This window comes from Rattus norvegicus, chromosome 5 (assembly GCF_021556685.1).
Source record: "Rattus norvegicus strain SHRSP/BbbUtx chromosome 5, alternate assembly SHRSP_T2T, whole genome shotgun sequence".
In the NCBI taxonomy this organism is placed as follows: domain Eukaryota; kingdom Metazoa; phylum Chordata; class Mammalia; order Rodentia; family Muridae; genus Rattus; species Rattus norvegicus.
This window is the reverse complement of record NC_141538.1, coordinates 145,178,265-145,204,133: the sequence shown is the minus strand read 5'-3', so window position 1 is coordinate 145,204,133 and position 25,869 is coordinate 145,178,265. Positions and strand designations below refer to the sequence as shown.

Genomic DNA, 25,869 nt, shown 5'->3' with positions numbered 1-25,869 from the left:
GGGAATCCAGTGCTTTCCTGCTTCCTAAGGCACCAGGCATGCATATAGTGTACAAACGTACACGGAAACAGATGTTCCTATACATAAATTAAGATAAATAAATCTTTAAAAGAATACCTGAAATACAATGTTTGTGTTTTTTCTTTATCCATCAAGGTTTCCAGTTTTACCTGTTCTCACTCTTTTATCCCCTCATTCATTTATTCTTTTAATCCATTTTTATTCTTTACTCCTCTGTTTCCCTCTTTCTGTTACTTTGTAGCAATGTTTATTTACCTGCTTGTCTCCTCAGACTTTCTCATTTTTTTAAAATTTTGTAATTATATTTATGTACAGAAAACTTAGTGTACATTTATCCCAGCTTAGTGGCAAATTCTTTAGCCTTCACCTTCTCCAGCTTGGCAATGCGAGCCACAGACTTAGGACCCAGGACATTGCCTCCCCAATGGCAGCGGATCTCGTCATATCTGTCATTATAATTGGTCCTAATAGCTTCCACCAGCTTAGCCAGTGCACCCTTGTCTTCCGAGTTAACCTGTGTGAAGGCAACAGTGGTGCACGTCTTCCTGTGGACCAGGCGCCCCAGCCTGGCCTTTCCCTTGATGATGCAGTAGGGCACCCCCATCTTTCGACACAGGGCAGGCAGGAAAACCACCAGCTCAATGGGGTCTACATCATGGGCAGTCACCACCAGTTGAGCCTTCTTGTTCTCCACCAAAGTGGTGACTGTATTGACCCCTGCTCGGAGGACAGGTGGTCTCTCAGTTGGGACGTCCCCTTTACCAGCAGCTTTCTTCTCAGCATGGGCCAGCAGCCTTTGCTTCTTCTCCTGCTTTGTCTCTGGCCTGTACTTGTGGGCGAGCTTAAGCAGCTGAGTCACTGTTTGCCTGACCAGGGCCTGGAGGAACTGGTTGATGGCAGGAGGTACTTTGACCTGCTTATAGAGGATGGCTCTTTGCCACTGCAGCCTGATGTAGTGGGGCCATTTGACGAAGCGTGTGAGATCTCTTTTGGGCTGGATGTCCTGCCCAATGCCGAAGTTCTTAGACCTTTTCTCAAACAAAGGATTGACCACATTTTTGGTCTCCTGTTTCTTGACCACGGCGGGGGCTGGGGCCACCTTCTTCCCCTTGGCCTTCTTTCCTTTGGGCATCTTGCTGGGCTGGAGGAGAGAGGGCTTTCTCATTTTTATGTCTTCTTTTTCTCTCATTTTTCATTATACTTGATTTTTTTTACCTGGTTTTGCTTTATTGAAAAGCTTTCATTTCTTATTTGCCACTTGCCCTTCTTGCCCATTCTCTGCTAATGTACATATTTATTAGAACAGTAATGCCACCTTTTCTGCAGGGTCTCTGAGCCTTAGATTTAGGGATTGTGTTGTAGATGTATCACTTGGTACTGGACATCATCCAGTCTCTTGTCCCCAGTGCCAAGAGTTGTTTTCCTCTTGGTCCACTTAGAGCCTTTAAGTCCAATTAGAAAGCTGACGGTTGCCACCAATGCCTGCGTAGTGCACCCTTAGGGTTATCATGCTGATCATACTTTTTTCTTCTTTTTTTTAGGATTTGGGGACCGAACCCAGAGCCTTGTGCTTGCTAGGCAAATGCTCTACCACTGAGCTAAATCCCCAACCCGCTGAGCATATTTTTATCATCATTGAACATCTCGTTCTTTTTAATAGGAGGGACGTACATGTTTTAAATGGTTTCAAATCCTATATAAAATACATAATTTAGGAGTATAATTTTGTTATTTCTGTTAGATCACATTCTTATTACATTAAAAGAATTTTTAAATTTTCCTGTAGCTTTTCTGATTATATGCTAACAGAAATGTAATTGTTTCCTCTTATTCTGCCATGAGATACAATTTAATTGGTGTATAAATTTATTGAGATCAATGAGGAATGTTGCTTCCATTGCCTTGATCTATGTTGGGAACCTAATCCTTGGGGATTCATTCTTCTCTGTCTTCATTACTGATGCTTACATATTGCATTTTTAGATGTGGACATCTAGATTTTATATAGTGATGCTTAAATATGTATCACATAGGACTGAGTAAATAACTTATTTATAAAAATGGTTGCCTTGGGGTTGGGGATTTAGCTCAGTGGTAGAGCGCTTGCCTAACAAGCGCAAGGCCCTGGGTTCGGTCCCCAGCTCCAAAAAAAAGAAAAGAAAAGAAAAAAAAAAGGTTGCCTTTTGAGGATGTGAGTTCAAGTCCTCAGTACTGGGAACGTGAAGAGTCCTGTAGCTCAATGGGCAGCCAGTCTAGTTGAATCTTTGAATTCCTGGATCAGTGAGAGACCCTGTCTTAGAGGTTAGTAAGATGGTTCAGTGAGTAAAGACTTCGTACCTAAATTCATTCCTAGAAGCCACAAGTTGTCCTCTGACATACAGACATACAGACACGTGAAATAGAAAAATATAAACATGAAATAGAAAAAAGGCAGGATCAGCACACACAGGGACATACACTGAGAGTTCCACATATAATGTTTGAAAAAGTTTTGTTTTTTGTTTTTTGTTTTTGTTTTTTTTTTTTTTTTGGTTCTTTTTTTCGGAGCTGGGGACCGAACCCAGGGCCTTGCGCTTCCTAGGTAAGCGCTCTACCACTGAGCTAAATCCCCAGCCCCGTTTTTTGTTTTTTTTTTACTTTTATTTATTTACTCTCCATTAGTTTAAATCCGGGATGGGTACAGCATCACACGGATTCTGTGTCCAATGGCCTTTGCAGGAAGGTTGCTTCGGAATTTGGCACGAACCATGCCACTGTTTCCATGAGCCCGAGTTACTTTCCCCCAGATCACTCTGGTTTTGTTTGGTTTGCCTCCAGGAGTCACTGTATTGTTTTTTGCTTTGTCACATAAGCACACCTCTTGCCTAAGTAGAACTCAGTTTCACCTTGGGCATAAACACCTTCAATTTTAAGAAGAACCGTATGCTCTCTTTGGTTCCGGAGGCCTGACTTATAGCCAGCAAAAATGGCCTTGCACCACAGCCTTCCAGACATACTGGGTTTTTTTTGTTTTGTTTTGTTTTGTTTTGTTTTTTTTAGAAGTCCTGTTCCCAGCAGGCCTCCAAAGACGCCAAGATGGCGGAAAGAGCTGAAAAAGTTTTATATGTAATTTGAAAAATACTTTGAAAATAGGGATAGTTTTAAAGAAGAAAATTAAAATCTTCAGTGTCATCTACAATGAATGCTTCCCCTTCCATCCCATCTTTCCACTCTTTCCAATTTGGGTCTCAAAACCAAGCCTAGTCTAGAACTCAACTCCCTCTGTGCCTCGTGTAGCCCAAGTCTAGGCTTGAATGTGCAGTCTTTCTGCCTCAGCCTCCTGAATATGATAACTGGCAAGAACCACCAGGCATGGCTCCATTCAACATATTTTTTAATTTTAAAAACATTATTGTTTTGATACGTGTAGTAGGTGAGAGAACTCAGACTTCACAGTTTAAGTTCCGGGCGGAGGAATTGGCTCAGTGAGTGCTGTGCAGATCCTCCGTGTTGGTGGGAAGCTGTTTGGGCAGCAGGGTTTTCCAGCCTCAGTGCTACAGGGTGGTTGCGGTGCTGATCTGTAGAGCTTGCTGGCAGTCTGTGAGTTCAAAACTGAGAAAGTAAGTGGAAATGGACTGAAGAAGACAGCAAACATAGACATAAAGGACTGGTCTCCACGTGCACAGTATCAGATTGCATGCGTGTGCGTGCGCAGACCCACACACACAACACATATACACCATGGATGTATACATGTATACCCACAATTTTAAGTTATGCCCTTGGGGGCTGGAGAGATTTAGCGGTTGAGAGCATTGATTAGTCTTTCAGAGAACCCAGCTTTCATTCCTAGGACTCTTGAGGTAGCTTACAGCTGGCTAATTCCAGTTCAACTCCCTTTTCTGTTCCTTGAATGGAAACCCAAGTGGTGTGGTACACAGGCATTCATGTATGCAAAGCACTCATATACATAAAATTAAAAGTGTATTAATTTAAAAAAGTTGCAATGCCCTTTATTGTAAGCTTGGTTTTATTTGGTTGCTCTAACACACCAAGAGGGTGGTAAATGTAATATTCTGTGACTTATTTTATCTCTGTTGTCATTTTAGAGACATTTTAAATCCAAAGGATGTGATCAGTGCCCAATTTGAAAATAGCACCACCAGTAAGGATTTTTGCAGTCAGTCATGCTTGTCAACATATGAACTGAAAAAAAAGCCCATTGTTACCATAAATACAAATAGCATTTCAACCAAGTGCAGCATGTGTCAGAAGAACGCTGTTGTAAGTCAACTTTCTTGCTTTGCTTGAATGAGTAAGTTTAATGTTTATGCTTAAAGAACAGTGTTTGATTCTTTGTGTTTGATATTTTGGCTTTATTTTGTGCTTCTTAGATTCGACATGAAGTTAATTACCAGAACGTGGTTCATAAGCTCTGCAGTGATGCCTGTTTCTCTAAGTTCCGCTCTGCTAACAACCTCACTATGAACTGTTGTGAGAACTGTGGGGGTTACTGCTATAGTGGCTCTGGACAGTGCCATGTGCTTCAGATTGAGGGACAGTCTAAGAAGTTTTGTAGTTCAATGTGTGTCACCTCATACAAGCAGGTATTTGATCTTTTTAATCTTGATCTTTCTTCGTTTCAGGGGAGTTGAAATCTTTGGGTAGGATTATTTTTGAAACAGTTTAAAATAATGAGATAAGTATTCGGTTAAACTTTTACATGCAAATGGTTATTTGCCAAATGCATATCTATTAAATGTTCTGAAATAGAGTTCTATATGTCCTAGTTTCTGTACCTGCATTAAGAAATGCATCTTTTATTTTAACTGGGTAGTGGTGGTGCACACCATTAATCCCAGCACACAGGAGACAGAGGTAGGCAGATCTCTGCAAGTTTCTTTGAGGCCAGCCTGGTCTACAGTGCAAGGTCCATTACAGCCAGAGTTACACAGGACACCCCCCTCCCCCCCAGAAAAAAACACAGTAAGAAATGCATCTTTTTAGGATACGGCTTTGTTTTGTTGACACAAGGTCTCACTATGGAGCCATGGCTTCCTGGAATTTGTCAGATGACCCAGGCTAATCTCGAACTTGTAGTCCTCTTGCCTTTGCTTACCAAGTGCAGGAATCATCTGCATTTACTGTCATACCTGGCTAGGGTATGACACTTATTTCAGATATGGTTTGTGTTTTTGAATAGTAATTTTTAAGTGAAACAGACGTGAAGTAGAATTATATCTCCTAGGGAATATCTATTCTTTTTAGTGTGTAGCTTTCTGATCTTTTTTTTTTTTTTTTTTTTTTTTTTATTTATTTATTATATATAAGTACACTGTAGCTGTCTTCAGATACACCAGAAGAGGGCATCAGATCTCTTTACAGATGGTTGTGAGCCACCATGTGGTTGCTGGGAATTGAACTCATGACCTCTGGAAGAGCAGTCGGGCGCTCTTAACCGCTGAGCCATCTCTCCAGCCCCAGCTTTCTGATCTTTCAAATATATTTTTGGTTTTATTTATACTTGCTCTTCAGAAAAAAGGTCCAGATTCCATGTATGTCTGTGCATGTGTATGTTTACATAAATTTTATTGCAAATGGAACCACATAATTACAGTTGTAAACCAGAAAATAAAAAATCTTAGTAGATTGAAGAGAATTTTCTACCTTAAACACAAGTATTTATTTGAAAATTAGAAATTTGCAGAGAATAAACTAGACAAACTCTATGATAAGGATTGTCTATACTGTCTTGTTTTTTTGTTCCATATTTTTCACCGTAAATTTTGGTTAAATATTAGTTTCATAATAGGTTACCCTCAACCTATGGGGCACGACCCATTTGGGAGTGGAGTAACTCACAGCGGTAGTCTAATACCATGGCAGACACAGATGACTGCATGTTGATTTGTCACAGCAGTAGCATATTACAGTTCTGAGGTAGAAATGAAGTAATTTTATGGTCGAGGGTCACCACATCATGAGGAATTGTATAAAGGGTTGTGGCATTGGGAAAGGTGGGAACCATTGTCCTGGAGGATGGTAAAAACTTTTTATATTTTGCAGTGACTTCCTAATTTATTTCATTTGCTGATCTGACTTTTTTTCCCCTTTAATACATAGTGAATTTGTGTACAGGCCACTAAAATTAGTGAACAGTGATTTTACAGTCAGGTTTTACTATAATTACGTTCAGTTCTTTTGCTGTTGTGGGAGGGTATTTTTGCTCTGTTCTGAGAGTTAGGCTCTTACTATATAGCACTGGGTGGCCTGGAACTCGGTGTAGAAATTTAGCATTTTTAAAATTATTGGTGATTTCAGTTTAAATCTAATTTTTTAAAGTGTTTAGCCTTATTGTATAGTATATATTCATGTTTTTCTCTCACAAATGAAAGAAATGTAATATTTTCTGAAGGCTGTTCTTTTCCTGATAGTATATCAGGTACAAAAAGTTGAGTCATTAAAAAAAAAAAAAAAAAAAAAAAAAAGTTGAGTCATACTTTATAAAAGGAAAAATAGAATAAAGCATCTTAATTTTAGATTGTTTTTTATTTTAATTTTGAAAGTTTACTTTTTATGTATTAAAATATGCTGTGTTAGGGACATGGTTCTCTGTTCCCCACTCTAAATCTTCCAAAAGTACAAGGGCCTCACATGGTGGTGCACACCTTTGGCTCTAAGAATTTGGGAATTAGAGGAAGGCAGATCCCTGAGTTGGAGGCCAGTTTGGTTTACATAGGTAGTTTTAAGCCATTTAGAACTACGTAGTAAGATGCTTTCTTCAAAGCAAAAACACAAACAATCCTTACCCCAACAAAATCGTCCAAACTATAGAACTTTAATATAATGAATAAGACAATCTAATATGTTTACGTACAGTTTTACATGGGTAAAACTCTTCTTAGACTACATGGATTCTAGGTTTTTGTTTTTTTTTTAACCTGATAATGGCTGTGAAAACTAGGCTGTATAAAGTAAGACCAAAAGCACTAATACACAGCCAGCACATTGTAGATGGTTAGTACTTCTGCTTTTCTTTCTTTAATTCTAAATTGTTCAAGCAAACATTGCATCCACTTTCTGTTTTGTGGGAAGACATACTTCTGATATATAAATAAATGAAAAGATGGTGTGATGGAGGTATAATGAGGTTCTGTGTATCACAAAGAAAGCATAGCTGATAGGAGTAGGTGTGTCAGCAAAGTTTACAAAGTTATGTTTTGATTCAAGTCTTTTTTTTTTTTTTTTTGGTTCTTTTTTTCGGAGCTGGGGACTAAACCCAGGGCCTTGCGCTTCCTAGGTAAGCGCTCTACCACTGAGCTAAATCCCCAGCCCCTGATTCAAGTCTTTTAAGTTAGTGTTTACAGTTCTGATCTGGGAGTTAGAAGATGTTCCAGATCAGGCTTATCCTAATATACACGCATTTCAGTGTCACGTTTACAGTTTATCACAGAAAGGGAAGATCTTCAAGTCTTTAGTTGTAGCTTGAGCAGTGTTTTCTTAAGTGTGTGACAGGGTAATAGTACTTGACCTTATTTTCTGTTGAGTCCCTAGTTGAGTGACGATTGCTCTGTCAGAATCACTGTTTTCTGCTCTCATCTTGTTGCTTACAATATGCATGGTAAAGGAGAGGATTGAAACTGAGTTTCCTAAGTTTACTGATTTCCTTAAATTAGAATTTTGGTGCTTTAAATAGTATCTCTCATAGGAATCTCTTTACGCTTTTGGCTAATATATAAAAGAGAGCCAGTTGTGTTATGTATAAAACAACTTTGTAAAAGCAATGTTTATCAGTTAATAGGTCTTAAATTAACTACTAGGTTATACCTAACACTGTTTCCTAATGAGATACAATAGAAATATGGAAGTCTCACATGGTTCCATGGTGTGTTGCTCAGTGAAGTACTTTTCACTTTCGTATGCATACATATGTACTATGCATACTCAGAATTTCAGAATAACATACAAGTTTCCTTTGTGAAGTCTTTCTGAGGATTGTAATAATGGTCATTTGAAAACTGCTGTTTCAAATACTTCATGAGTAAGGGGAAAAAATGTACCATGCAGGACCCTGGGATTGACTCCTGCCACCACACATAAAAAGTAGTAATATTTCAACAGAGTTAAGTTAAACATTTCAAAGAATTATGCTTTATGAATTTGGTAAAAATGAATGTTGTTTTATTCTGTTAATAGAAATCAGCCAAAATAACACCATGTGCGCTTTGCAAATCATTGAGATCCTCAGCAGAAATGATTGAGAATACCAATAGCTTGGGGAAGACAGAGCTTTTCTGTTCTGTTAATTGCTTATCTGCTTACAGAGTTAAAATGGTTACTTCTGCAGGTAATACTGCTTTCATAAACTATAAAATGTAATCGTTGGAAAATTAGTTACTACTTTTTTGCTGGCCCAATTTTTTGTCTAAATTTAATCGATTTTTAGTACAAACATATTTCACACTTGTTGTAAAATATTACCTGTTAACCTCATTTACTTGTTTGCCTATTTATGCATCCCCCTTACTGAATGGATTACAAATAACTTTCCTTAATGTATTTTCTTTATCCACATCCAATATATTTCAAGATCCATTTATTTTATAATTTTAGGGTAGATTATGACTATTTAAAATTTTTAAACTTTTTAAATGTTCAGTTAGTTTATGATAGATGTGGCATGATTGAGGTTAGCTTCAGTTCCTATAGTTTAACCTGAAAATTGAAATTTTGTCTGATACGTTAATTCTTCCTAGGTTCACGTGTGACTCATTAGCTTTTACTTTCATTTGCTAAGGTGTCCAAGTTCAGTGTAACAGTTGTAAAACCTCAGCAATCCCTCAGTACCATCTAGCCATGTCAGACGGGAGCATACGCAACTTCTGCAGCTACAGTTGTGTGCTAGCTTTCCAGGTAGGACCTTGGGGTCTTCCTCTTCCTCAGTCAGGGAGTCACCTGCTGTGCTCATACACACTTACTGTTTCCTTGTGCCAGGCTACTTGTTTCTCTTAGAGCTTTTCAGTTAGATTAGTAGTTCAGCCTGTACAGTCGTCATCCATGAAATTTAACGACACTGTTGAGAGAGTACTAGTTTTGATGATTATTGGATGGTTTTTTTCCACATGAATGAGACTTGCCTCATTCAGTTTTAAGGTATTCAAAGACAAGGTACCTAGCTTGTTGCATTACTAGAATCTTTCTTGGCATACAGAGGGGAACAATTTCTAGTCTTAGAACAAATGATTAAACAGACCTATTCTTATTGTCTTACTTTTTTCAGAACTTGTTTAACAAACCAACTGGAATGAATTCTTCAGTAGTGCCCTTGTCTCAGGGCCAGGTGATCGTGAGCATCCCCACTGGTTCATCAGCATCCGCAGGGGGAGGGAGTACCCCAGCTGCCTCCCCCACCTCTGTCCACAGCTCCTCTGCGGCTGCTGGGCTCCAGAGGCTGGCTGCCCAGTCCCAGCATGTTGGCTTTGCACGAAGTGTGGTGAAGCTTAGGTGTCAACATTGTAACCGTCTCTTTGCCACAAAGCCAGAGCTTCTTGACTACAAGGTAAGAGTGGCTCCTCGCTGCTGTGCAAATGCGTGTGCATAGGATTGCGAGTGTGTGGTTAGCTGTGGCTACTCACTGAGAACGTGAGCACAAAACACAGGCAAGAAACAAAGTACAGGTTCACGGCAGAGTTTGAGGATAAACTCAAATACATTCTGTCAATGTATTTTTTATTTTCTGTCTCAAAGTTGCACCATTTGGGTTTCCATTTTTAGATAGGGGCTTACTGTGTAACTCTGGCTGGCCTGGAACTCAGGATGTAGACAGGTTGGTTTTGAACTCAAATAGATCTTGTCTGTCTCTGCCTCCTGAGTGCCAAGATTACAGATGTGCCATTGCCTAGCTGCTTTCCATGTATTTTTGAAGTAAGAAGAATGGAAATTCCTATAATATAAACCAAATGTCTAACTACTACTCAATATTTCTTTACAGGGTAAAATGTTTCAGTTCTGTGGCAAGAATTGTTCTGATGAATATAAGAAAATCAATAATGTAATGGCAATGTGTGAATACTGTAAAATTGAGAAAATTATAAAGGAGACTGTGAGGTTCTCAGGTGCTGACAAGTCATTTTGTAGTGAAGGTAAAAGACAAATCACAATCTTACTCTTGAGCTTGGCGGTGGTTTCTAAAGTAGTTATTGATTAAAGGCATTACTGTGGCAGTCTAATTTATCCTTTGTACAGACCCACAACGTCTTTTGATTCATTGACAGATAACTTGCTATTTTATCTAGTTCTTAATTTTATGTAGATATTAAAATGAAGTCAAAGGTCCTCTGAAGTACAGTACATGAGATGGTTGACCCCATTAGCTTGATGGAGAACTCAGGCCTTTAAGCCCTGTTTGCGTTTCTAGACGGAAGGTTTTAAGTTCTAGTAGCACCTAAGTTTGTGTTTCTGAATAGGGATATCAAAGTGAAGTGATTCTCTTTTTTCAGATAATATATATGTTAAGAAATTTTACTTGATTCCAAAATGGCAGTGTTATCCTTCTTGAGCAGTGGCTTTCAAATTATTTGACTGTTATACAAAATAATTGCATTTCACGTTGTATCCTACTGTGCACCTAGTATATTTTCACATTCCAAATGAAACAAAACCTTTATGACATAAAACTTACTATATATAACATTTCAGTCAACACACACACAGCTAGTGTTGATCCTGTAACTGATTTCTTGCCTGTCAGTTGGTTAAGTCCCACGTATGAAAATATGATTATTATTCAGCTCATTTTTAATTTTATCTTTTCTGATTTCTTAGGTTGCAAATTGCTTTATAAACATGACTTGGGAAAACGCTGGGGAAGTCATTGTAAAATGTGCAGTTACTGTTTACAGACCTCTCCCAAACTAATACAGAATAATTTGGGTGGAAAGGTGGAAGACTTCTGTTGTGAAGAATGCATGTCTAAGTATACAGTTCTGTTTTACCAGGTAAAAAAGAATATTCACATTCCTGGGTTTGGAGAGAATTAGCATTAGGTTCTTTTTCTTAATTCATGTACCAAGAATAATAATTTAATGATTAAAGTTCCTTTAATATTAAGTGTTTTGTTTCTTCACAGTTAGTACAACATATATGGGGGGACTTATATTTACTCCTTTTGTTTTTAACTTCTTATAGAAGATACAGACGGCCTGTGTTAAAATAGTTTAATAATTATTTTATTCACTTACTTAAATACATGATTCTGTCTTCTGAATTCTGAAAAAACTCGTTTAAATTAATTTTGAAAAACATCTTTTGTTACTTTTTGTTAACTTATTTTATATGCAGAGGAATGCATACATATGAGTGTGGTGCATGCATGCCATGACTCACGTGTGGGAAAGAGTTCAGATGAGAGCTTGTGGGTATTGACTGTCTTTCTTCCATGTGGGTCTGAAGATTGACGTCAGGTTATCAGGCTTGGCCGTAAGTGCCTTTACTACTGAGCCTTCCTACAGGCCCAGAACTTTGTTTTTCAATTGCTGCTTAATGAGTTGGATTTTAAAAGGAGATTTATTTTTTATGATGTCATTGGTAGAATTGGTGTGATGTCTCAGTGGGTAAAGTAGTTGCTGTACAAGTGTGAGGACTGGATTTTGAATCTCCAGCACTCTCATAAAATTCCACATGTAATTCCAGTGCTTGGCTGTAGAGCCCCAGAGAGTAAGCTAGACAGCTAGAGTGCAGTCGATGAGCTCTAAGTTCAACTGACAGATATTCCTTTAGTGAATAAGATAGTGATTGAGGAAAGATTGCCCTGTCTGAGTCAATCTTGGGCCGTCCCATGTTTCTTTAGATAGATGATAAAATGTTGAAGCACACGTACTAGACACACACAGACACACTTTTTTAATCATTAGTATATGAATATTTACCAATTTAGGATAATCACCTTTGACTTGATGATTTGGGTTCTATAAGTAAAAGCAAATATGCTATCTTGTCAAATTACAAATACATCAAGAGATATATTAATTTCAAATTTAAAAAATTTGTAAGTTAAGTTCTAAAGTTCATTTCTTGTTATCCTGATTTTATTCCATCAGACTAGAGATATTTTGTTTTTTAACTATTTATTTTTATATGTGTATATGGGTTTTCCTGCCTGCATGTATGTCTGTGCATCATGTTTGTGCCTGGTTCCTTCAGAGTCCAGAAAAGGGCATCAGATACCCTGGAACTGGAGATGGTTACAAGCACCATGTAGGAGCTGGGAATTGAACTCAGGTCCTCTGGAAGAGCAGCCAAATGCTCCTCACACTGAGCCACCTCTGTAGCCCCTAATAATTTGTTTCTTCTTTGCTCTCTTCAATGTGTTTCAGATGGCCAAATGTGATGGTTGCAAGAGACAGGGTAAACTCAGTGAGTCTTTGAAATGGCGAGGTGACATAAAACACTTTTGTAACCTGCTTTGCATCTTGATGTTCTGTCATCAGCAAACTGTATGTGACCCACCTTTACAAAACAATACAGGTAAAATGCAGTGAGGAATATGTGAACTCTTATCAGGACAAGGAGCTAACTATTTTACTTCTGCAGATTAGAATATATAAATTGTCAGTAATTTTATGAAATACAAATCTTATTATGTTCAAATGCTGTTAACAAGCTGGGCATATTGGTGCACGCCTTTAATCCTGCATTTGGAAAACAGAGGCAGGCAGATCTCTTGAGTTCAAGGACAGCTAGGACTGCATAGAGAGACCCTGTGCCAAAACAGCAGCAGCCACAACAATAAAACTAAACAAATATCATTAACATTTAGATGATTTATTGAGTACCTGAAAGCAAATGATTTTGTTTGTTTGTTTATTGAGACAGGATTTCTCTGTGTAAGAGAGTCCTAGCTGTCGTGGACTATGCTGGTCTTAAACTCTTAAGAGATCCTGGTCCCTCCGAGTGCTGGGACTAAAACCTTGTACTACTATACCAGGCAGGCAAATAAATTTTATTGTTGCTTTTTCTCAGAATACTGACTTAGCCCTACTCAATTTTCTGGAAAAGAGTGACATTTACAGTTTTTAAATTCTGTATACACGTTGACTTCCATAATGAGAAGATTTCAGATCCCATGGGCCTTTAAATATACCACATGTATATAGTCAGGCATGGTGGAAATTGTCTCTAGTTTTACTCAGGGAGGTGATCAAGACTTCTAGGAGAGCATGAGCAGCCATATAGTGGGTTACATAGTGAGTGAGACCTGTGTCAATCAACAACCAACTGTATACATATTTAGGGCATAAAAATCTTAGAAGCTTTATGATTTGGAGCACAAATTAGTGCCGCTCTGAATGAAACCCAGAAGAATCTAAACAAGGGCCTACTCTAGAAGCTCCTTACAAAGTCCTTCACATATGAAGGTAAGATTTCAGAAACATCTTTGTTTTATATTCTCATTAAATCTACTTTGTCTTGTCAGTAGTTGGAATTGTGTCTTTGGACATTTTTGTTGAGAGACTTTCAAATTTCATTAATCAAAAACTAGCAAACAATGCAGTGATTTAGTGAGAAAGAAAAACCATTACACTTGATCTTACCGAAAGGCCAAGAAATGATAAAACAAGCCCCTTCATTTCTGAAGTTTCTCTGCCCCGTAGCAACTTACTCAATCCTGGAAACATTGGTCTCCTTTGAGCTGTTGCTTTCTCTGTAAAACATACGTAAATTATATGAGCTTTCTTCTTTGTTTCTCTTTTAACTAGCAAGTATTTCCATGGTTCAAGCTGCTTCTGCGGGCCCCCCGTCCCTCAGAAAGGACTCGACTCCCGTTATTGCTAATGTGGTCTCTCTAGCAAGTGCTCCTGCTGCACAGCCCACAGCAAACGCTAACAGCGTCTTACAAGGTACAGCTGCGTCTGAACTGCCTTCCTCACTACTTGAGTTAAATAGTGTGTGTGAGATAGGTTATTTCTCCACTGGGAAAATGAGCCAATCTAAGCCAGATTTGAATATATTAAAGGCAGGTCAATTGGGAAGCTGCTCTTAGGTGGATTCACTGACACCCAAGGACCAAGGCCAAGGAAGTCAACATGGGGGTGGGCAAGGGGTGGGGAGAAGAGAGAAAGGGCACTCGTGTGTGGTGAGGTAGAGATCCAGAATGTCTGGATTATGTAGGGAAGAGCTTCTGGAGGAAAGACAGCCCATTCCTGGGACTGGGAAGTTCAGTGTTAGGGACAGAGTATAGGCCAGGTAGGGACTGAGGGATGCTGGGAGAACCTGGAGACCAGTTCTTCAGTTCTGCTTTGAGATATAAAATACACATCTTAATCCCTTGTCCCAGGGTCTCAAACCAAACTGTATGTGTGGCTCCTGGCAGCATCACCCATGTGTATCATGGTGTCTTTACAAGTTCCCCATCTTTTTTTCTTGTTTTATACTTTCAAGTTCACTGCTTGCTCTTACTGAATTAAGTGGAAAGCTATATATCATCGTGACTAGTGTTTATGGGCTGATAATTGGCTTTAATACTGATGTTTAAATTTAAATCCTAAATTTATGTTTGAATTTCTATTAAGGTGCAGTTCCAACAGTAACAGCGAAAATCATCGGGGATGTAAGTTAATTTGTGTTACTATATTTTTCATGTGTATGTATTACATATAGGTCTGAGCTAATATACTCTGTTGAGTAGAATTGTTGATGAATACAGTTCCTGTTATCTAATCAGATCTTTTATATACCTTTTTTCTTTGAATGTTTGGTAGGGACCTTTATGTAATTAATGACTGGAGGTTTTAAAGGTAAACATAAAGTAAATGTCCCGAGGCTGGTCATGTGACCTTAGAGGCTGGTCATGTGATCTTAGAGGCTGTTCTGGGGCTAACACCAACACTTAGGCCTCCTCACTCTCATTCCATGCTCGTCATTCTACATATAATTTTTTTTTCCACTCGATAATGTCTATGTTGTCTCTTAAATGAAGAATAAAGAGAGAAAATAATGAACAAAGCATATACTGAAACAGTGATATTTCCTGAAAATGTTCCTAGCCTCTGGAATAATTTTTATGTCTGAGTTACTTTTTAATTTTTTTTGATGGTGGCAAACTCTGTGTCCCTGAACTGTAGTTTCAGCATTTCAAGTTACTTTGGGTGGTCATAAGTGATTCCATTAATGTTGGTTACATCCTCTAAGACTGTGTTAGCCTCTAAGTCATCAGGAAGTAACAGATATCATTTAAAATTCCCCATTGTACTGATTATCGGTGTTTTATAATAAGCTTATTGGTATTTTTCTTGATAAGCAAATATAGTAAGTACATTCAGTCAGTTGATAGTTATTAAAATATTCTTTGGTTACTTTCAATATTTGAGGCATATGACATATCTGGTTTATTTATTAGCATATTTTCATGTTGGTTCTATGTAATTCCAATGATATGTCTTTTAAAGTTGAAATTTTTATAATTATTCAAAACATTTTGAAAATCCTTTGGTTTCTGATTTTTTTTTTTTTTTTAAAACTAGGCAAGTACTCAAACAGATGCCCTGAAACTTCCACCTTCCCAGCCTCCAAGGCTTTTGAAGAACAAAGCTTTATTGTGCAAACCCATCACACAGACTAAAGCCACCTCATGCAAACCACATACTCAAAACAAAGAATGCCAGACAGGTATGGTACTTTATTTAGGGCAAGGGAATGGAGCATCTGATTACTTCGAGTACACTGTTTCCTGCTTATATGGCTTGTCCAGTGCAGTTTGTACAGTTTGTCTGTGAATATAAGGTATTTCTCTATCTGAGGCTTTTAATAAGTTAGCTCAAATAAAAGTTAATTCATATCATACTGTGAACACAGTTAACGTTTGTTAGTAACTAATGTTGTAGGCTTAGTATAAGCTTTAGAATAATGCAGACAGGATTTGAAGTCAGAGATGCATTAGTTTTTAATGTGCTATTACGTTTCTGTAAATGGATATTATCTTATTTTCTCCTTTGTGTATGTGTTCACTTAGTGGTATGTCTATAGCTCTGTGCTTCCTACATGTGACACCTATCCCTGTCCCCTATTGTTTTAGAAAGTCACTTGCATTGGTGGTGGTGGCAGGACACATCTTTAATCCCAGCACTCGGGGCAGAGGCAGGTGCATCTCTAAGTTTGAGGCTGGCCTGGTCTACAGACTGAGTTCCAGGACAGCCAGGACTACACAGAGAAACCCTGTCCCCCCCCCCCCCCCCCAAAAAAGTTAGTTGCACTAAAGGTGGTGGTGCATACCTTCAGTCTTAGCATTTATGAGGAAGCAGGCAGAGCTCCGAGTTTGAGGCCAGCCTAGTCTACAGCTGCTCTATAAATTATCTGAGGTAGGGTGATAAGGATCCCAGTGCTCTTCGCCTGTCAGTTTTTGGGTACAACCTCCATCTTGTGAATGAAAGCTGATTGGAGCATGAGCTTCTTCTTGGCCACACACATCAGGAATTTACCTCGAGTGAGAAATGTTCAGGACCTACCCCTCTTTCAGAGTTTTTGTTACTTTTTAATACTTTATGTGTGTGAGTACCTTGCTTACATGTATATATGTTTAATGTGTTCACATACCTGGTGTGCATGGAAGTCAAAACGGCTTTGGATCCTCTCTGAAAGGAATTAGAGTCATGTGGGTATTGTGATTTAAATCTGAGCAACAAGTGTGTTTAACTGCTAAACCTTCTCTCCGGCCCTTCCTAGTGAGTTTTAAAAGCTCTAATTGGGAGTTGAGAGGACAGAGAAGTCCATTCATTCTTGACACAGCCACTCAGAATTTTTCAAATTGTGCTAAGCTGAGCGTAAGTGCTAGAGCAGGTAGAAATAGTGGTTTTGAAGAAATATTTCTATTTGTTCTCACACTCAAGGCAGTTGCCCAAGAATCGCTCTTTCACAGTCTTCATCTCCTTTGTTTGCTTGTATTTAGTTTTTTTGCTGCCAACCATAAGTTCCAGGATTCTTAAACTAGAAAAGAATCCTAGACGCAAAGCTGTCATCCTGATGCTGTTGACCCTGAATAACATGTACACAAATTACCTGTGATCTACGTAGGAGCTGGAGTTGAAGACTCAGTCTTTGTCTTACAGTATGGGCATGCATGTGTCGTGGTGAGCATATCGACGTCAGAGGATGACAACTTAGTTGGTTCCTGGGAATTCTCATCATATTTTTTGAAGTACCTTCTTATTATTTTCTACAATGGCTATAGTAATTCATGGTGCCCACCAGGAATGTTAGAAAGTCCCCTTTCTCTGTGCTTACCGGGATTTTTCCCCTTCTTTTTTGATAGTAATCATTCTCAAAGGGATGAGATAATATTTTATTTTTTCAAATTTATTTTTATTTATATGTATGTGTGCCTTTTTGCCCATATGTACACCAGGTACATGCAAGTGTCCACAGAAACCAGAAGAAGGCATTGAGTTCTCTGTAACTCAACTTACAGGTATTTTTGAACCCCCTAATATAGGTGCTGGGAACTAAACCCAGGTCTTTTGTAAGAGCAGCAAGTGTACTTCTCTGCCGAGCCGTCTTCTCTAGCCCTGTCATTATAATTTTGATAGGTATTTCTCTGGTGATCATTATTAACATTGAATATTTTTATTGGCAGAGTCACTGTTTGTCATTATAATAAAATACCCAAGGCAGATAATTTAAACAGAAAAAGTTTGTTTAGCACCTAGTTTTGGAGGTTGTCACACAATGTTTGGAGATGCAATTTCTTGGCTCTTGTTACCCTGTAGTGTGGGTAACATAGATGTGAAAATCTTTGGGAACAAGCAATTGACTCCTTTACCAAGAACATATCAGCTAATACCCTAGACTTCCTAATGAGAGTATGGTCCTTCCTCTCCTTGACCTAAGGTTCTTCTAAACATTGTACCATTAACCAGCCACACCATGTGGACAAAGTGAGACCATTGGCCACTTATAAGTCAGTTTATTTAGTTTTCTTGCCGTTTACTTGTTTCTTCTGTATTCTAGATAATAACCCTTTGTTAGATAGATAGTTTGCAAATATTTTTTGCCATTCTGTAATTTTTCTCTTAGCTCCTGGATTGCTTTTGTATATAACATTTTTAATTTGTAGTTTCTCTGGCCAGATATATTTTGTTGTTTTTATTCTTGGGATCATACCTTTAAAATAAAAACTTTTTTTCTCAGAGCAATATATTGAATTTTTTTATTATCTAATACTTTAATTATTTTGCTTGCTTTGCTTTAAAATTTCTGATTTACTTGGATTTTTTTTTCTCCTTTTTTTTGTCTTGTCTTTTTTTTCTCCCAAATTTAGTTTTTTGAGATAGGGTTTCTCTGTTTAGCTCTGTGTGTTCCTGAAACTCACTATGTAGACCAACACATGCCTCAAACCTGGAGATCCATTTGCCTCTGCCCCCCAAGTGCTGGGATTAAAGATGTATCACCACTGCTTGGCCCAAATTCTCCTCTTTTGAGATGGAATTTCACTAAGTTGTTTCTAACCCATTTCTTCTGTCTGTGCTTTTTTCATTAGAAGACACTCCAAGTGAGCCCCAGGTTATGGTGGTGCCAGTCCCTGTGCCAGTGTTTGTTCCCATACCTCTTCATCTTTACACCCAGTACACTCCTGTCCCCTTTGGGATTCCAGTTCCCGTGAGTAATCATTGAGAGGTTAAATCTAATGCAGCTTGTGTTTTCTCATTTTAAATTTTACAGCTGTGTAATAAGATGTCATAATTGTTGGTGAAAGTATACCTGTTCCTGATTGGCTGCTGTTACATTGCCTTTGTTATTTATTTCAGAGAATGTAGACATTTTCCTTTGCTCACACCTTATCTTCTGAAAGAGTGTTGATAAAGCACAGTGGCTCACACCTGTAATCCCAGTACTTGTGAGGAAGGAGGATTTCGGCCAGTCGAAGGTTAGGCTGGGCTCCTGTGTGCTCCAGCCAGTCTTGACTGCAGTGAGACTTTGCCTCAACAAAACACAAACAAGGACTGGAGAGTCAGAGGACCTGGGTTTGAGTCATAGCACCCATACAGTGGCTCTCCTGTTTGTAACTCCAGTTCTAGGAGATCTGCTGCCTTCCTCTGACTTCTGTGGTTACCAGACATGCATGTGGTACACAGACATACATACATATACAGTGGCTCTCCTGTTTGTAACTCCAGTTCTAGGAGATCTGCTGCCTTCCTCTGACTTCTGTGGTTACCAGACATGCATGTGGTACACAGACATACATACATGTAGGGGAAACACTGAAGTCTGAAAGTTAAAGAAAAAGTTAGTTTTGAGATCACTCAAATAGAAAATAAAAAATCAAAACTACATGTTAGAATTCTGAATTCTGGGCCAGCAAGATGGTAATGGTGCTTGCTTGCTAGCCTGATGATCTGAATTCAGTCCCTAGGACCTACATAAAGATAGAAGGATCAAAGTGACTTCATACATTGTCCTCTGACTATGGCAAATATATCCACCCAAAGAACATACTAAAATGCAATAACACTACTAATAATAGTACTACTGCTAATAATAATGACAAAACAAATATTAAGAATCCCTACCTGTGGGCTGGAGAGATGGCTCAGCGTTTAAGAGCACCCGATTGTTCTTCCAGAGGTCCTGAGTTCAATTCCCAGCAACCACATGGTGGCTCACAACCATCTGTAAAGAGATCCGATGCCCTCTTCTGCTGTGTCTGAAGACAGCTACAGTGTATTTATATATAATAAATGAATAAATAAATCTTATTTTAAAAAAAAGAGAATCCCTACCTGTAGCAGAAGTAAAAGAAGATTCCTGTCATACTTTCTTTTAAATATATTGACAATTTATGTTGTAGGATTATTCTTTTGAAGGATTCAGAAGCTCTTTGTTAAGTGTCTAGAAAAGTAATTAGTAGTTGTGTTGTGGTTTTTTTTTTTTTTTAATTATTTTTGGTTTTCAGACAGTGTCACTAGGTAGCCCTGGCTGGTTGCAGAATGTACTCTATAGACCAGATTGACTTCAAACTTGTAGAGGTCCACCTGCCTCTCCCTTCTGTCTGTTGGTTTTAAGGCATGTGCCACCATGTGCAACTTGCTTACTAATCTCCTTCCTTCCTTCCTTCCTCCCTCCCTCCTTCCCTCCCTTCCTTCCTTCCTTCCTTCCTTCTTGTTTTTTGGGTTTTTTGTTTGTTTGTTTGTTTTGTTTTGTTGTTTTTTGAGGCAGGGTTTCTTTGTGTATCCCTGGGTATCCTGGAACTCTCTCTGTAGACCAGGTTGGCCTTGAACTCACAGAGTTCCACCTGCCTCTGCCTTTAATGTGCTGGTATTAAAGATGTGTACCATGACACCTGGCTTAGATTTTTATTTTAATCATTCAGGTCTAATGAAAACGAACTACCAAGACTCATAATTTTATCAATGAGAATATTCCCCCCCACACACACACACATTATTTTAGCACTTGTATATCATTATACAGATTCTGACAAGAAATCTATTGTGTAAGAAACCCTCAGGCCAGGGAGATGGCATACTTAGCATAATACTTACTGTGCAGGGCTGGAGAGATGCTCAGTGGTTAAGAGCACTGTCTGCTCTTCCAGAGGTCATGAGTTCAATTCCCAGCAACCACATGGTGACTCACAGCCATCTGTAATGGGATCTGATGCCCTCTTCTGGCCTGCACGTGTACATGTATACATAATAAATCTTTTTTTTTTTTTTTTAAAAAAAGAGCACTGACTGTTCTTCCAGAGGTCCTGAGTTCAAATCCCAGCAACCACACAGTGGCTCACAACCATCTGTAATGAGATCTGATGCCCTCTTCTGGTGTGTCTGAAGACAGCTACAGTATACTTAAATATAATAAATAAAAAAAACCTTAAAAAAAAATAAAGTGCTTTACCGTATTTAAAAAAAATTACTGTGCAAACATCAAGCTCTGAATTCATTGTCCAGGATTGATATAAGAATCAGGCATACTGCGACACCTATAATCCCCGTGTCTGAATGTCAGAGACAGGAAGATTGTTGGAGTTTGCTGGCCAGCCAGTTTAGCCAGTCTGCAGTTTCTGTGTTGAAGAAGATACCCGCTGTGGACCTCTGTGACACACACATGCATGCACATGCACATGCACGCACACACCCCCCACAGGAAACATAAGAAACCTTCAGTCCTTGTTCTTTCAGATGCCTGTTCCCATGTTTATTCCATCCTCTATGAACAATGAAGAGAAAGCCTCTGAGGGCATTGAAGACATTAAAGAGAAACTTGCCACACATCCATTTGAGGCAGATCTCCTTGAGATGGCAGAAATGATTGCAGAAGATGAAGAGAAGGAAAAGACTTTATCCCAGGGAGGTTGGTGCAATCTTTAAAATAATTTTTTTGAGCTCACTTACAATTCTATAATTTTCTTGTATCAGAAGTAACATTAAGTTTCATATTACTTTAGTATTTTATCATTACATTCAAATCTATGTTCCATGCAAAAGAATCCTTAATATATAATCAACTGCATGCTGATGTTGGCTAAACAGAAGCATAGGACAGAAGACCTGTTGTCTCAGTTGCCCATAGAGAAGTCTGAGTCTGTTAGTTTGGAATACGGTTGGTGATAATAGATGGTGCATATTCAGGTGTGTTTCTCACAGTCTAGACAAAGTCCTAATGTATTGTGTGTTTTGATACATTTAGTCTTCATAACCAGCCTGTGAAGGGAGTATTGCTTACCTTATATTTCTCATCTTAAATGTTAGTTTTGTACAGGAAATGATAGAAGCAGAATTTGGCCCCATAAAACCTAATTAAACGGGTTGGGGATTTAGCTCAGTGGTAGAGCGCTTGCCTAGGAAGCACAAGGCCCTGGGTTCAGTCCCCAGCTCCGAAAAAAAGAACCAAAAAAAAAAAAAAAAATTGAAAACCTAATTAAACAGAACTTTACTGATCTATACTCCAGGAAGCTGTCTAACCTTGATTGTACCTTCTTAACTTGTGATTGCAGGAAGAAGTAGAAAAAATATAGTTGTCAAAATGTGAAACAAAATTGCTTTCATATGTCATGAGTGAACTAAGAATGTTCTTTGTGTTTTTGAGCCAAATGCCATTTTCCCCCTTTTATTGAGTTTGTTACATTTTTAACAACTCATGAGGTTTTGAGGTTTTTTGTTTTTATTTTTTAGAATTAGTATTTCATGTGGCCCAAACTGGTCTTGAACTGCTGATTCTTCCAATCCCCGCTCTCCCCACTGCTAATGATTATCATCATGGACCAGCGTGTCCAGCCAGCTGGCAGGTTTGATTTTGCATAATAGATAATAGAAAAAGATTGTCACTATTATTGCATATCAAGAAACAGTGTGAACTTTGCTGTTACGTTGCCATTAGGTTTGGGTCTTTTAGGATTTATATTGGTTTGGATTCTGTGCAGGTGTACGTGTACTACGCACTGCCCCTGTGCACTTAGCTGCAGTGCCTGGAGAGGTCCGGAGCATCCCCTGGATGTGGTGATACAGGCATCTGTGAGCTGCCTCGTGTGGGTGCTGGGATTAATTCATCAGATCATCTGCAAGAACATGATGTGCTCTTAACCAACCAGCACATTTGTAATTTGTAATCACTAAAACCTTAGTTATGATTATCAGTTTTCTTATGTACTTTCTCTTTAATGTATTATCTTACAATTCTAACTCATTTGCTACTGAATGTCTTACTAATTTTTCTTTGATCTTTATTGAAAAAGGGAAAGCCAAAGCTTTTCTTAAGTAAGCTAAGAAACATCCTTTTCTGTGTTGACTTTCTGAACTTCGTTTCAAATATCGCGTTCAACGTTGACTTGTGTTGCCATCAGCTCTGTGTGCCTAATGCTCACGTAACAAATACTTCTAAGTCTGGGAGCCTTCAGAGGCAAGTGGAAAAGGCATACTTGAGTGGAACAGTTTGTCATTTTTGCATGGATGTGTAACAATATGAAAGGATTTTCAAAGGCAAACAGCACAGCATGAAAAGTAAAGTCCTTTTCACTGTGACTTCTCATGATGTCCAGAAAGGTAGACACTGCTGACTGTGGGTGACTGAGCTGCTTCTGTCACCGTGTTTCAGTATATGATGAAGCAGGCCTGTGTAGAGAAGTTTGTTCACCTAGAAGCCTCGATGAAGTAGTACTTACCAAGAAGTCGTTCCATTTGAGATGTGTTTTGTTTGTTTTTTTTTTTAGAATCCCAAACTTCTGAACAAGAACTCTTTCTAGACACCAAAATATTTGAAAAAGGTTTGTAGTTATTAATATATTTTAGTTTTTAGAAAATAACATTCTCTGCTAACAATAGAAACTCATAACAGTATCCTTGGGCTTAGTATTATAATTTTAGCTAGCGTGTGAGGGACACGAATTGACTGTCATGCTGATCTGTAATACAAATAACAAAAACTACCTCAATATTTTAACATTTGAGATAATGCATTGTAGTGTTTACTGAGAATATGAATCTAATTCTGTGAAGCATTAAAGAAGTTACTTGATTGTGTGTGCGTGCGTGCATGCATGCGTGCGTGTGTGTGTGTTGCTTCCTTAAGGAAGCATCCAGATCAGAAAACTGCACAAGTAAATGTAGCTATACATGTATGTGGTCAGCGTGTATTAGACATACTTGGGTATCTTTCCTCAGGCACCATCCGCTTGGAAAAAAAAAAAGATTTTTTTTCTCACTGGCCTGGAATTAGCCAAGTAGGGCAGTCTGGATGTCCAGCAAGCTCCAGGAATTCACCTGTTCTAGGTACTGGGATTACATCCTGACATCATGCCTCTTTTTTAAATGGGTTGTGGGGATCAATCTCAGATCCTCTGACTTACATAGGAAGTACTCTTCTGATGAAGTTCTCTCCAGCCACAGTTGCTTTATCAGCTGTGTCCTAATAGTTGTCTTGTAACCGTATTTTGGTTTTAGGATCTAGGAGTTCAGGAGAGTGTCTGTCAGTTCAGGAGAGTGTCTAATATGTCAGTTCAGGAGAGTCTAATATGTCAGGAGAGCATGTTTGGTTTCTTCACTTGCAGACCAAGGAAGTACGTATAGTGGTGACCTCGAGTCCGAGGCAGTATCAACCCCACATAGCTGGGAAGAAGAACTGAATCATTACGCCTTAAAGTCGAATGCTGTGCAAGATGCTGATTCAGAACTGAAACAGTTCTCCAAAGGGGAAACAGAACAGGATCTGGAGGCAGATTTTCCATCAGGTTTGTATAGCTTAGACCACTGAGGGTCATCTATTTCAGAGGATTGGGGGTGCTCCAAGTTTGAATTATTAGGCAGTTGTGAAGTGTTAGGGTTTATTTAGGGCACAAGAGTTTTCTCCCTTTATAGATGAGAATATCTATTACAAGGTTATTGTAAGTGGTGAATTTGATTGTTTGTAATTTTTAAAGACCTTTTCAACAGCATCAGTTTATGGATGTTTCCTTGCTAAAGACCGTTTCATTCGTATGTTAAAATCCTTTGTTTGTGTATCTTAAATATATAAGAGAAGTTCTTTTATCACAATGACTAGAGTGAGGATTAATAATACTTGTCTTCTGGTTTCTCTTTACGCCTGTGTGTTGCATAACTCACATTGTGCTTTCTGCTGGTTTTTACAGAATCTTTTGACCCACTTAATAAAGGACAGGGAATCCAGGCGCGTTCTCGAACAAGACGAAGACACAGAGATGGCTTCCCCCAGCCCAGACGACGAGTAAGCAGTTTTATAACTTGTATTCTGTTTTTAACAGTATTTATTAGTTTATCTGTTTACAAAGCTTTGTAGCAGCCCAAATTAACTATTTTCATTCATTACTCTTTTTTTTTTTTAGTTTTGTTTTTTTTTTTTGCTTTTGTTTCTTAGAGTAAAAAAGAACCATACCATTTATTACATATTTCTTTCAATCAGGACGTTTTCTTTGGTTTTTAAACTTATAGTCTTTGATTTATTCCTTTAAAAAACTTTTATAGGGGCCTGGAGATATAGGTCAGTGTTAAAGAGCACTGGTTACTCTCACAGAAGACCCAAGGTTTGATTGCCAGCACCCAGATGACAGTTCACAACTGTCTGCTACTCCAAGCCCAGAAGATCTGGGTGTCATCATCTGGTCTCTACAGGCATTGCATAAACATACATGCAGGCAGAATACCCATATGAGTTTGAACCTTGAGACTCACATAGTGAAAGGAGAATTATGACTCCTTTAAGTTGTCTTCTGGACCTACACACATTTAGATCATAGCATGTGCAGGCCCATATTTGTCCACATGTATATGGGTACATTCATGCACACATAATAAAAGTAAGTAAATTTAAGGTAGATTAATAATCCAGAGACTGGAGAAATGACTCAGCAGTTAAGAACTTCTATTGTTCTTGCAGAGAACATGCTACCCCAGTAGATCCAACATGTCTGGATTCCCAGGACACCTTCATAAACCTGAACTTAGCTACATGTACACATTGTATTTTTTTTAACTTTTTTAAAATATTTATTGTATGTGAGTGCACTGTAGGCATCCTCAGACACACCAGAAGAGGGCATCAGATCGCATTACAGATGGTTGTGAGCCACCATGTGGTTGCTGGGATTTGAACTCAGGACCTCTGGAAGAGCAGTCGGAGCTCTTAGCCACTGAGCCATCTCTCTAGTCCCCACATACACATTATTAAAAGTAATTTAAAGTTTTTAGTCCCAGCACTTGGCAGTCAAAGGTAAGAGGATCTCTGAGTTTAAGGCTACCCTGATTTATAAATCCAGTTCCAGGCTGGAGAGATGACTCAACGGTTAACCCAACTGGATCAAATCCCAGTAACCACATGGTGGCTCACAACCATCTGTAATGGGATCTGATGCCCTCTTCTGGTGTG

General features: G+C 38.6%; 1 protein-coding gene and 2 pseudogenes across 10 annotated transcripts in view; 1 reads left to right on the top strand and 2 right to left on the bottom strand.

Moving 5' to 3' along the window:
* Positions 1-25,869, top strand: part of Zmym4 (zinc finger MYM-type containing 4) — a 117,781-nt gene that overhangs the window by 67,675 nt on the left and 24,237 nt on the right. For 5 of the 9 annotated variants that reach the window (XM_087549321.1, NM_001415925.1, XM_087549320.1 and 2 more), the window contains 16 exon segments: positions 4,110-4,284; positions 4,395-4,607; positions 8,197-8,347; positions 8,798-8,913; positions 9,281-9,559; positions 9,992-10,142; positions 10,825-10,997; positions 12,375-12,525; positions 13,758-13,898; positions 14,571-14,608; positions 15,522-15,666; positions 18,530-18,648; positions 21,174-21,345; positions 23,201-23,254; positions 24,038-24,217; positions 24,617-24,711. In XM_087549321.1, coding sequence (XP_087405447.1) covers positions 4,110-4,284; positions 4,395-4,607; positions 8,197-8,347; positions 8,798-8,913; positions 9,281-9,559; positions 9,992-10,142; positions 10,825-10,997; positions 12,375-12,525; positions 13,758-13,898; positions 14,571-14,608; positions 15,522-15,666; positions 18,530-18,648; positions 21,174-21,345; positions 23,201-23,254; positions 24,038-24,217; positions 24,617-24,711 — 2,353 coding nt within the window. 9 annotated transcript variants of the gene reach the window in all.
* On the bottom strand, positions 350-1,178 carry LOC148006050 (large ribosomal subunit protein eL8 pseudogene; annotated as a pseudogene). Its single transcript, XR_015621134.1, has one exon. The product of XR_015621134.1 is annotated as a large ribosomal subunit protein eL8 pseudogene (transcript).
* On the bottom strand, positions 2,635-3,110 carry Rpl35a-ps5 (ribosomal protein L35A, pseudogene 5; annotated as a pseudogene).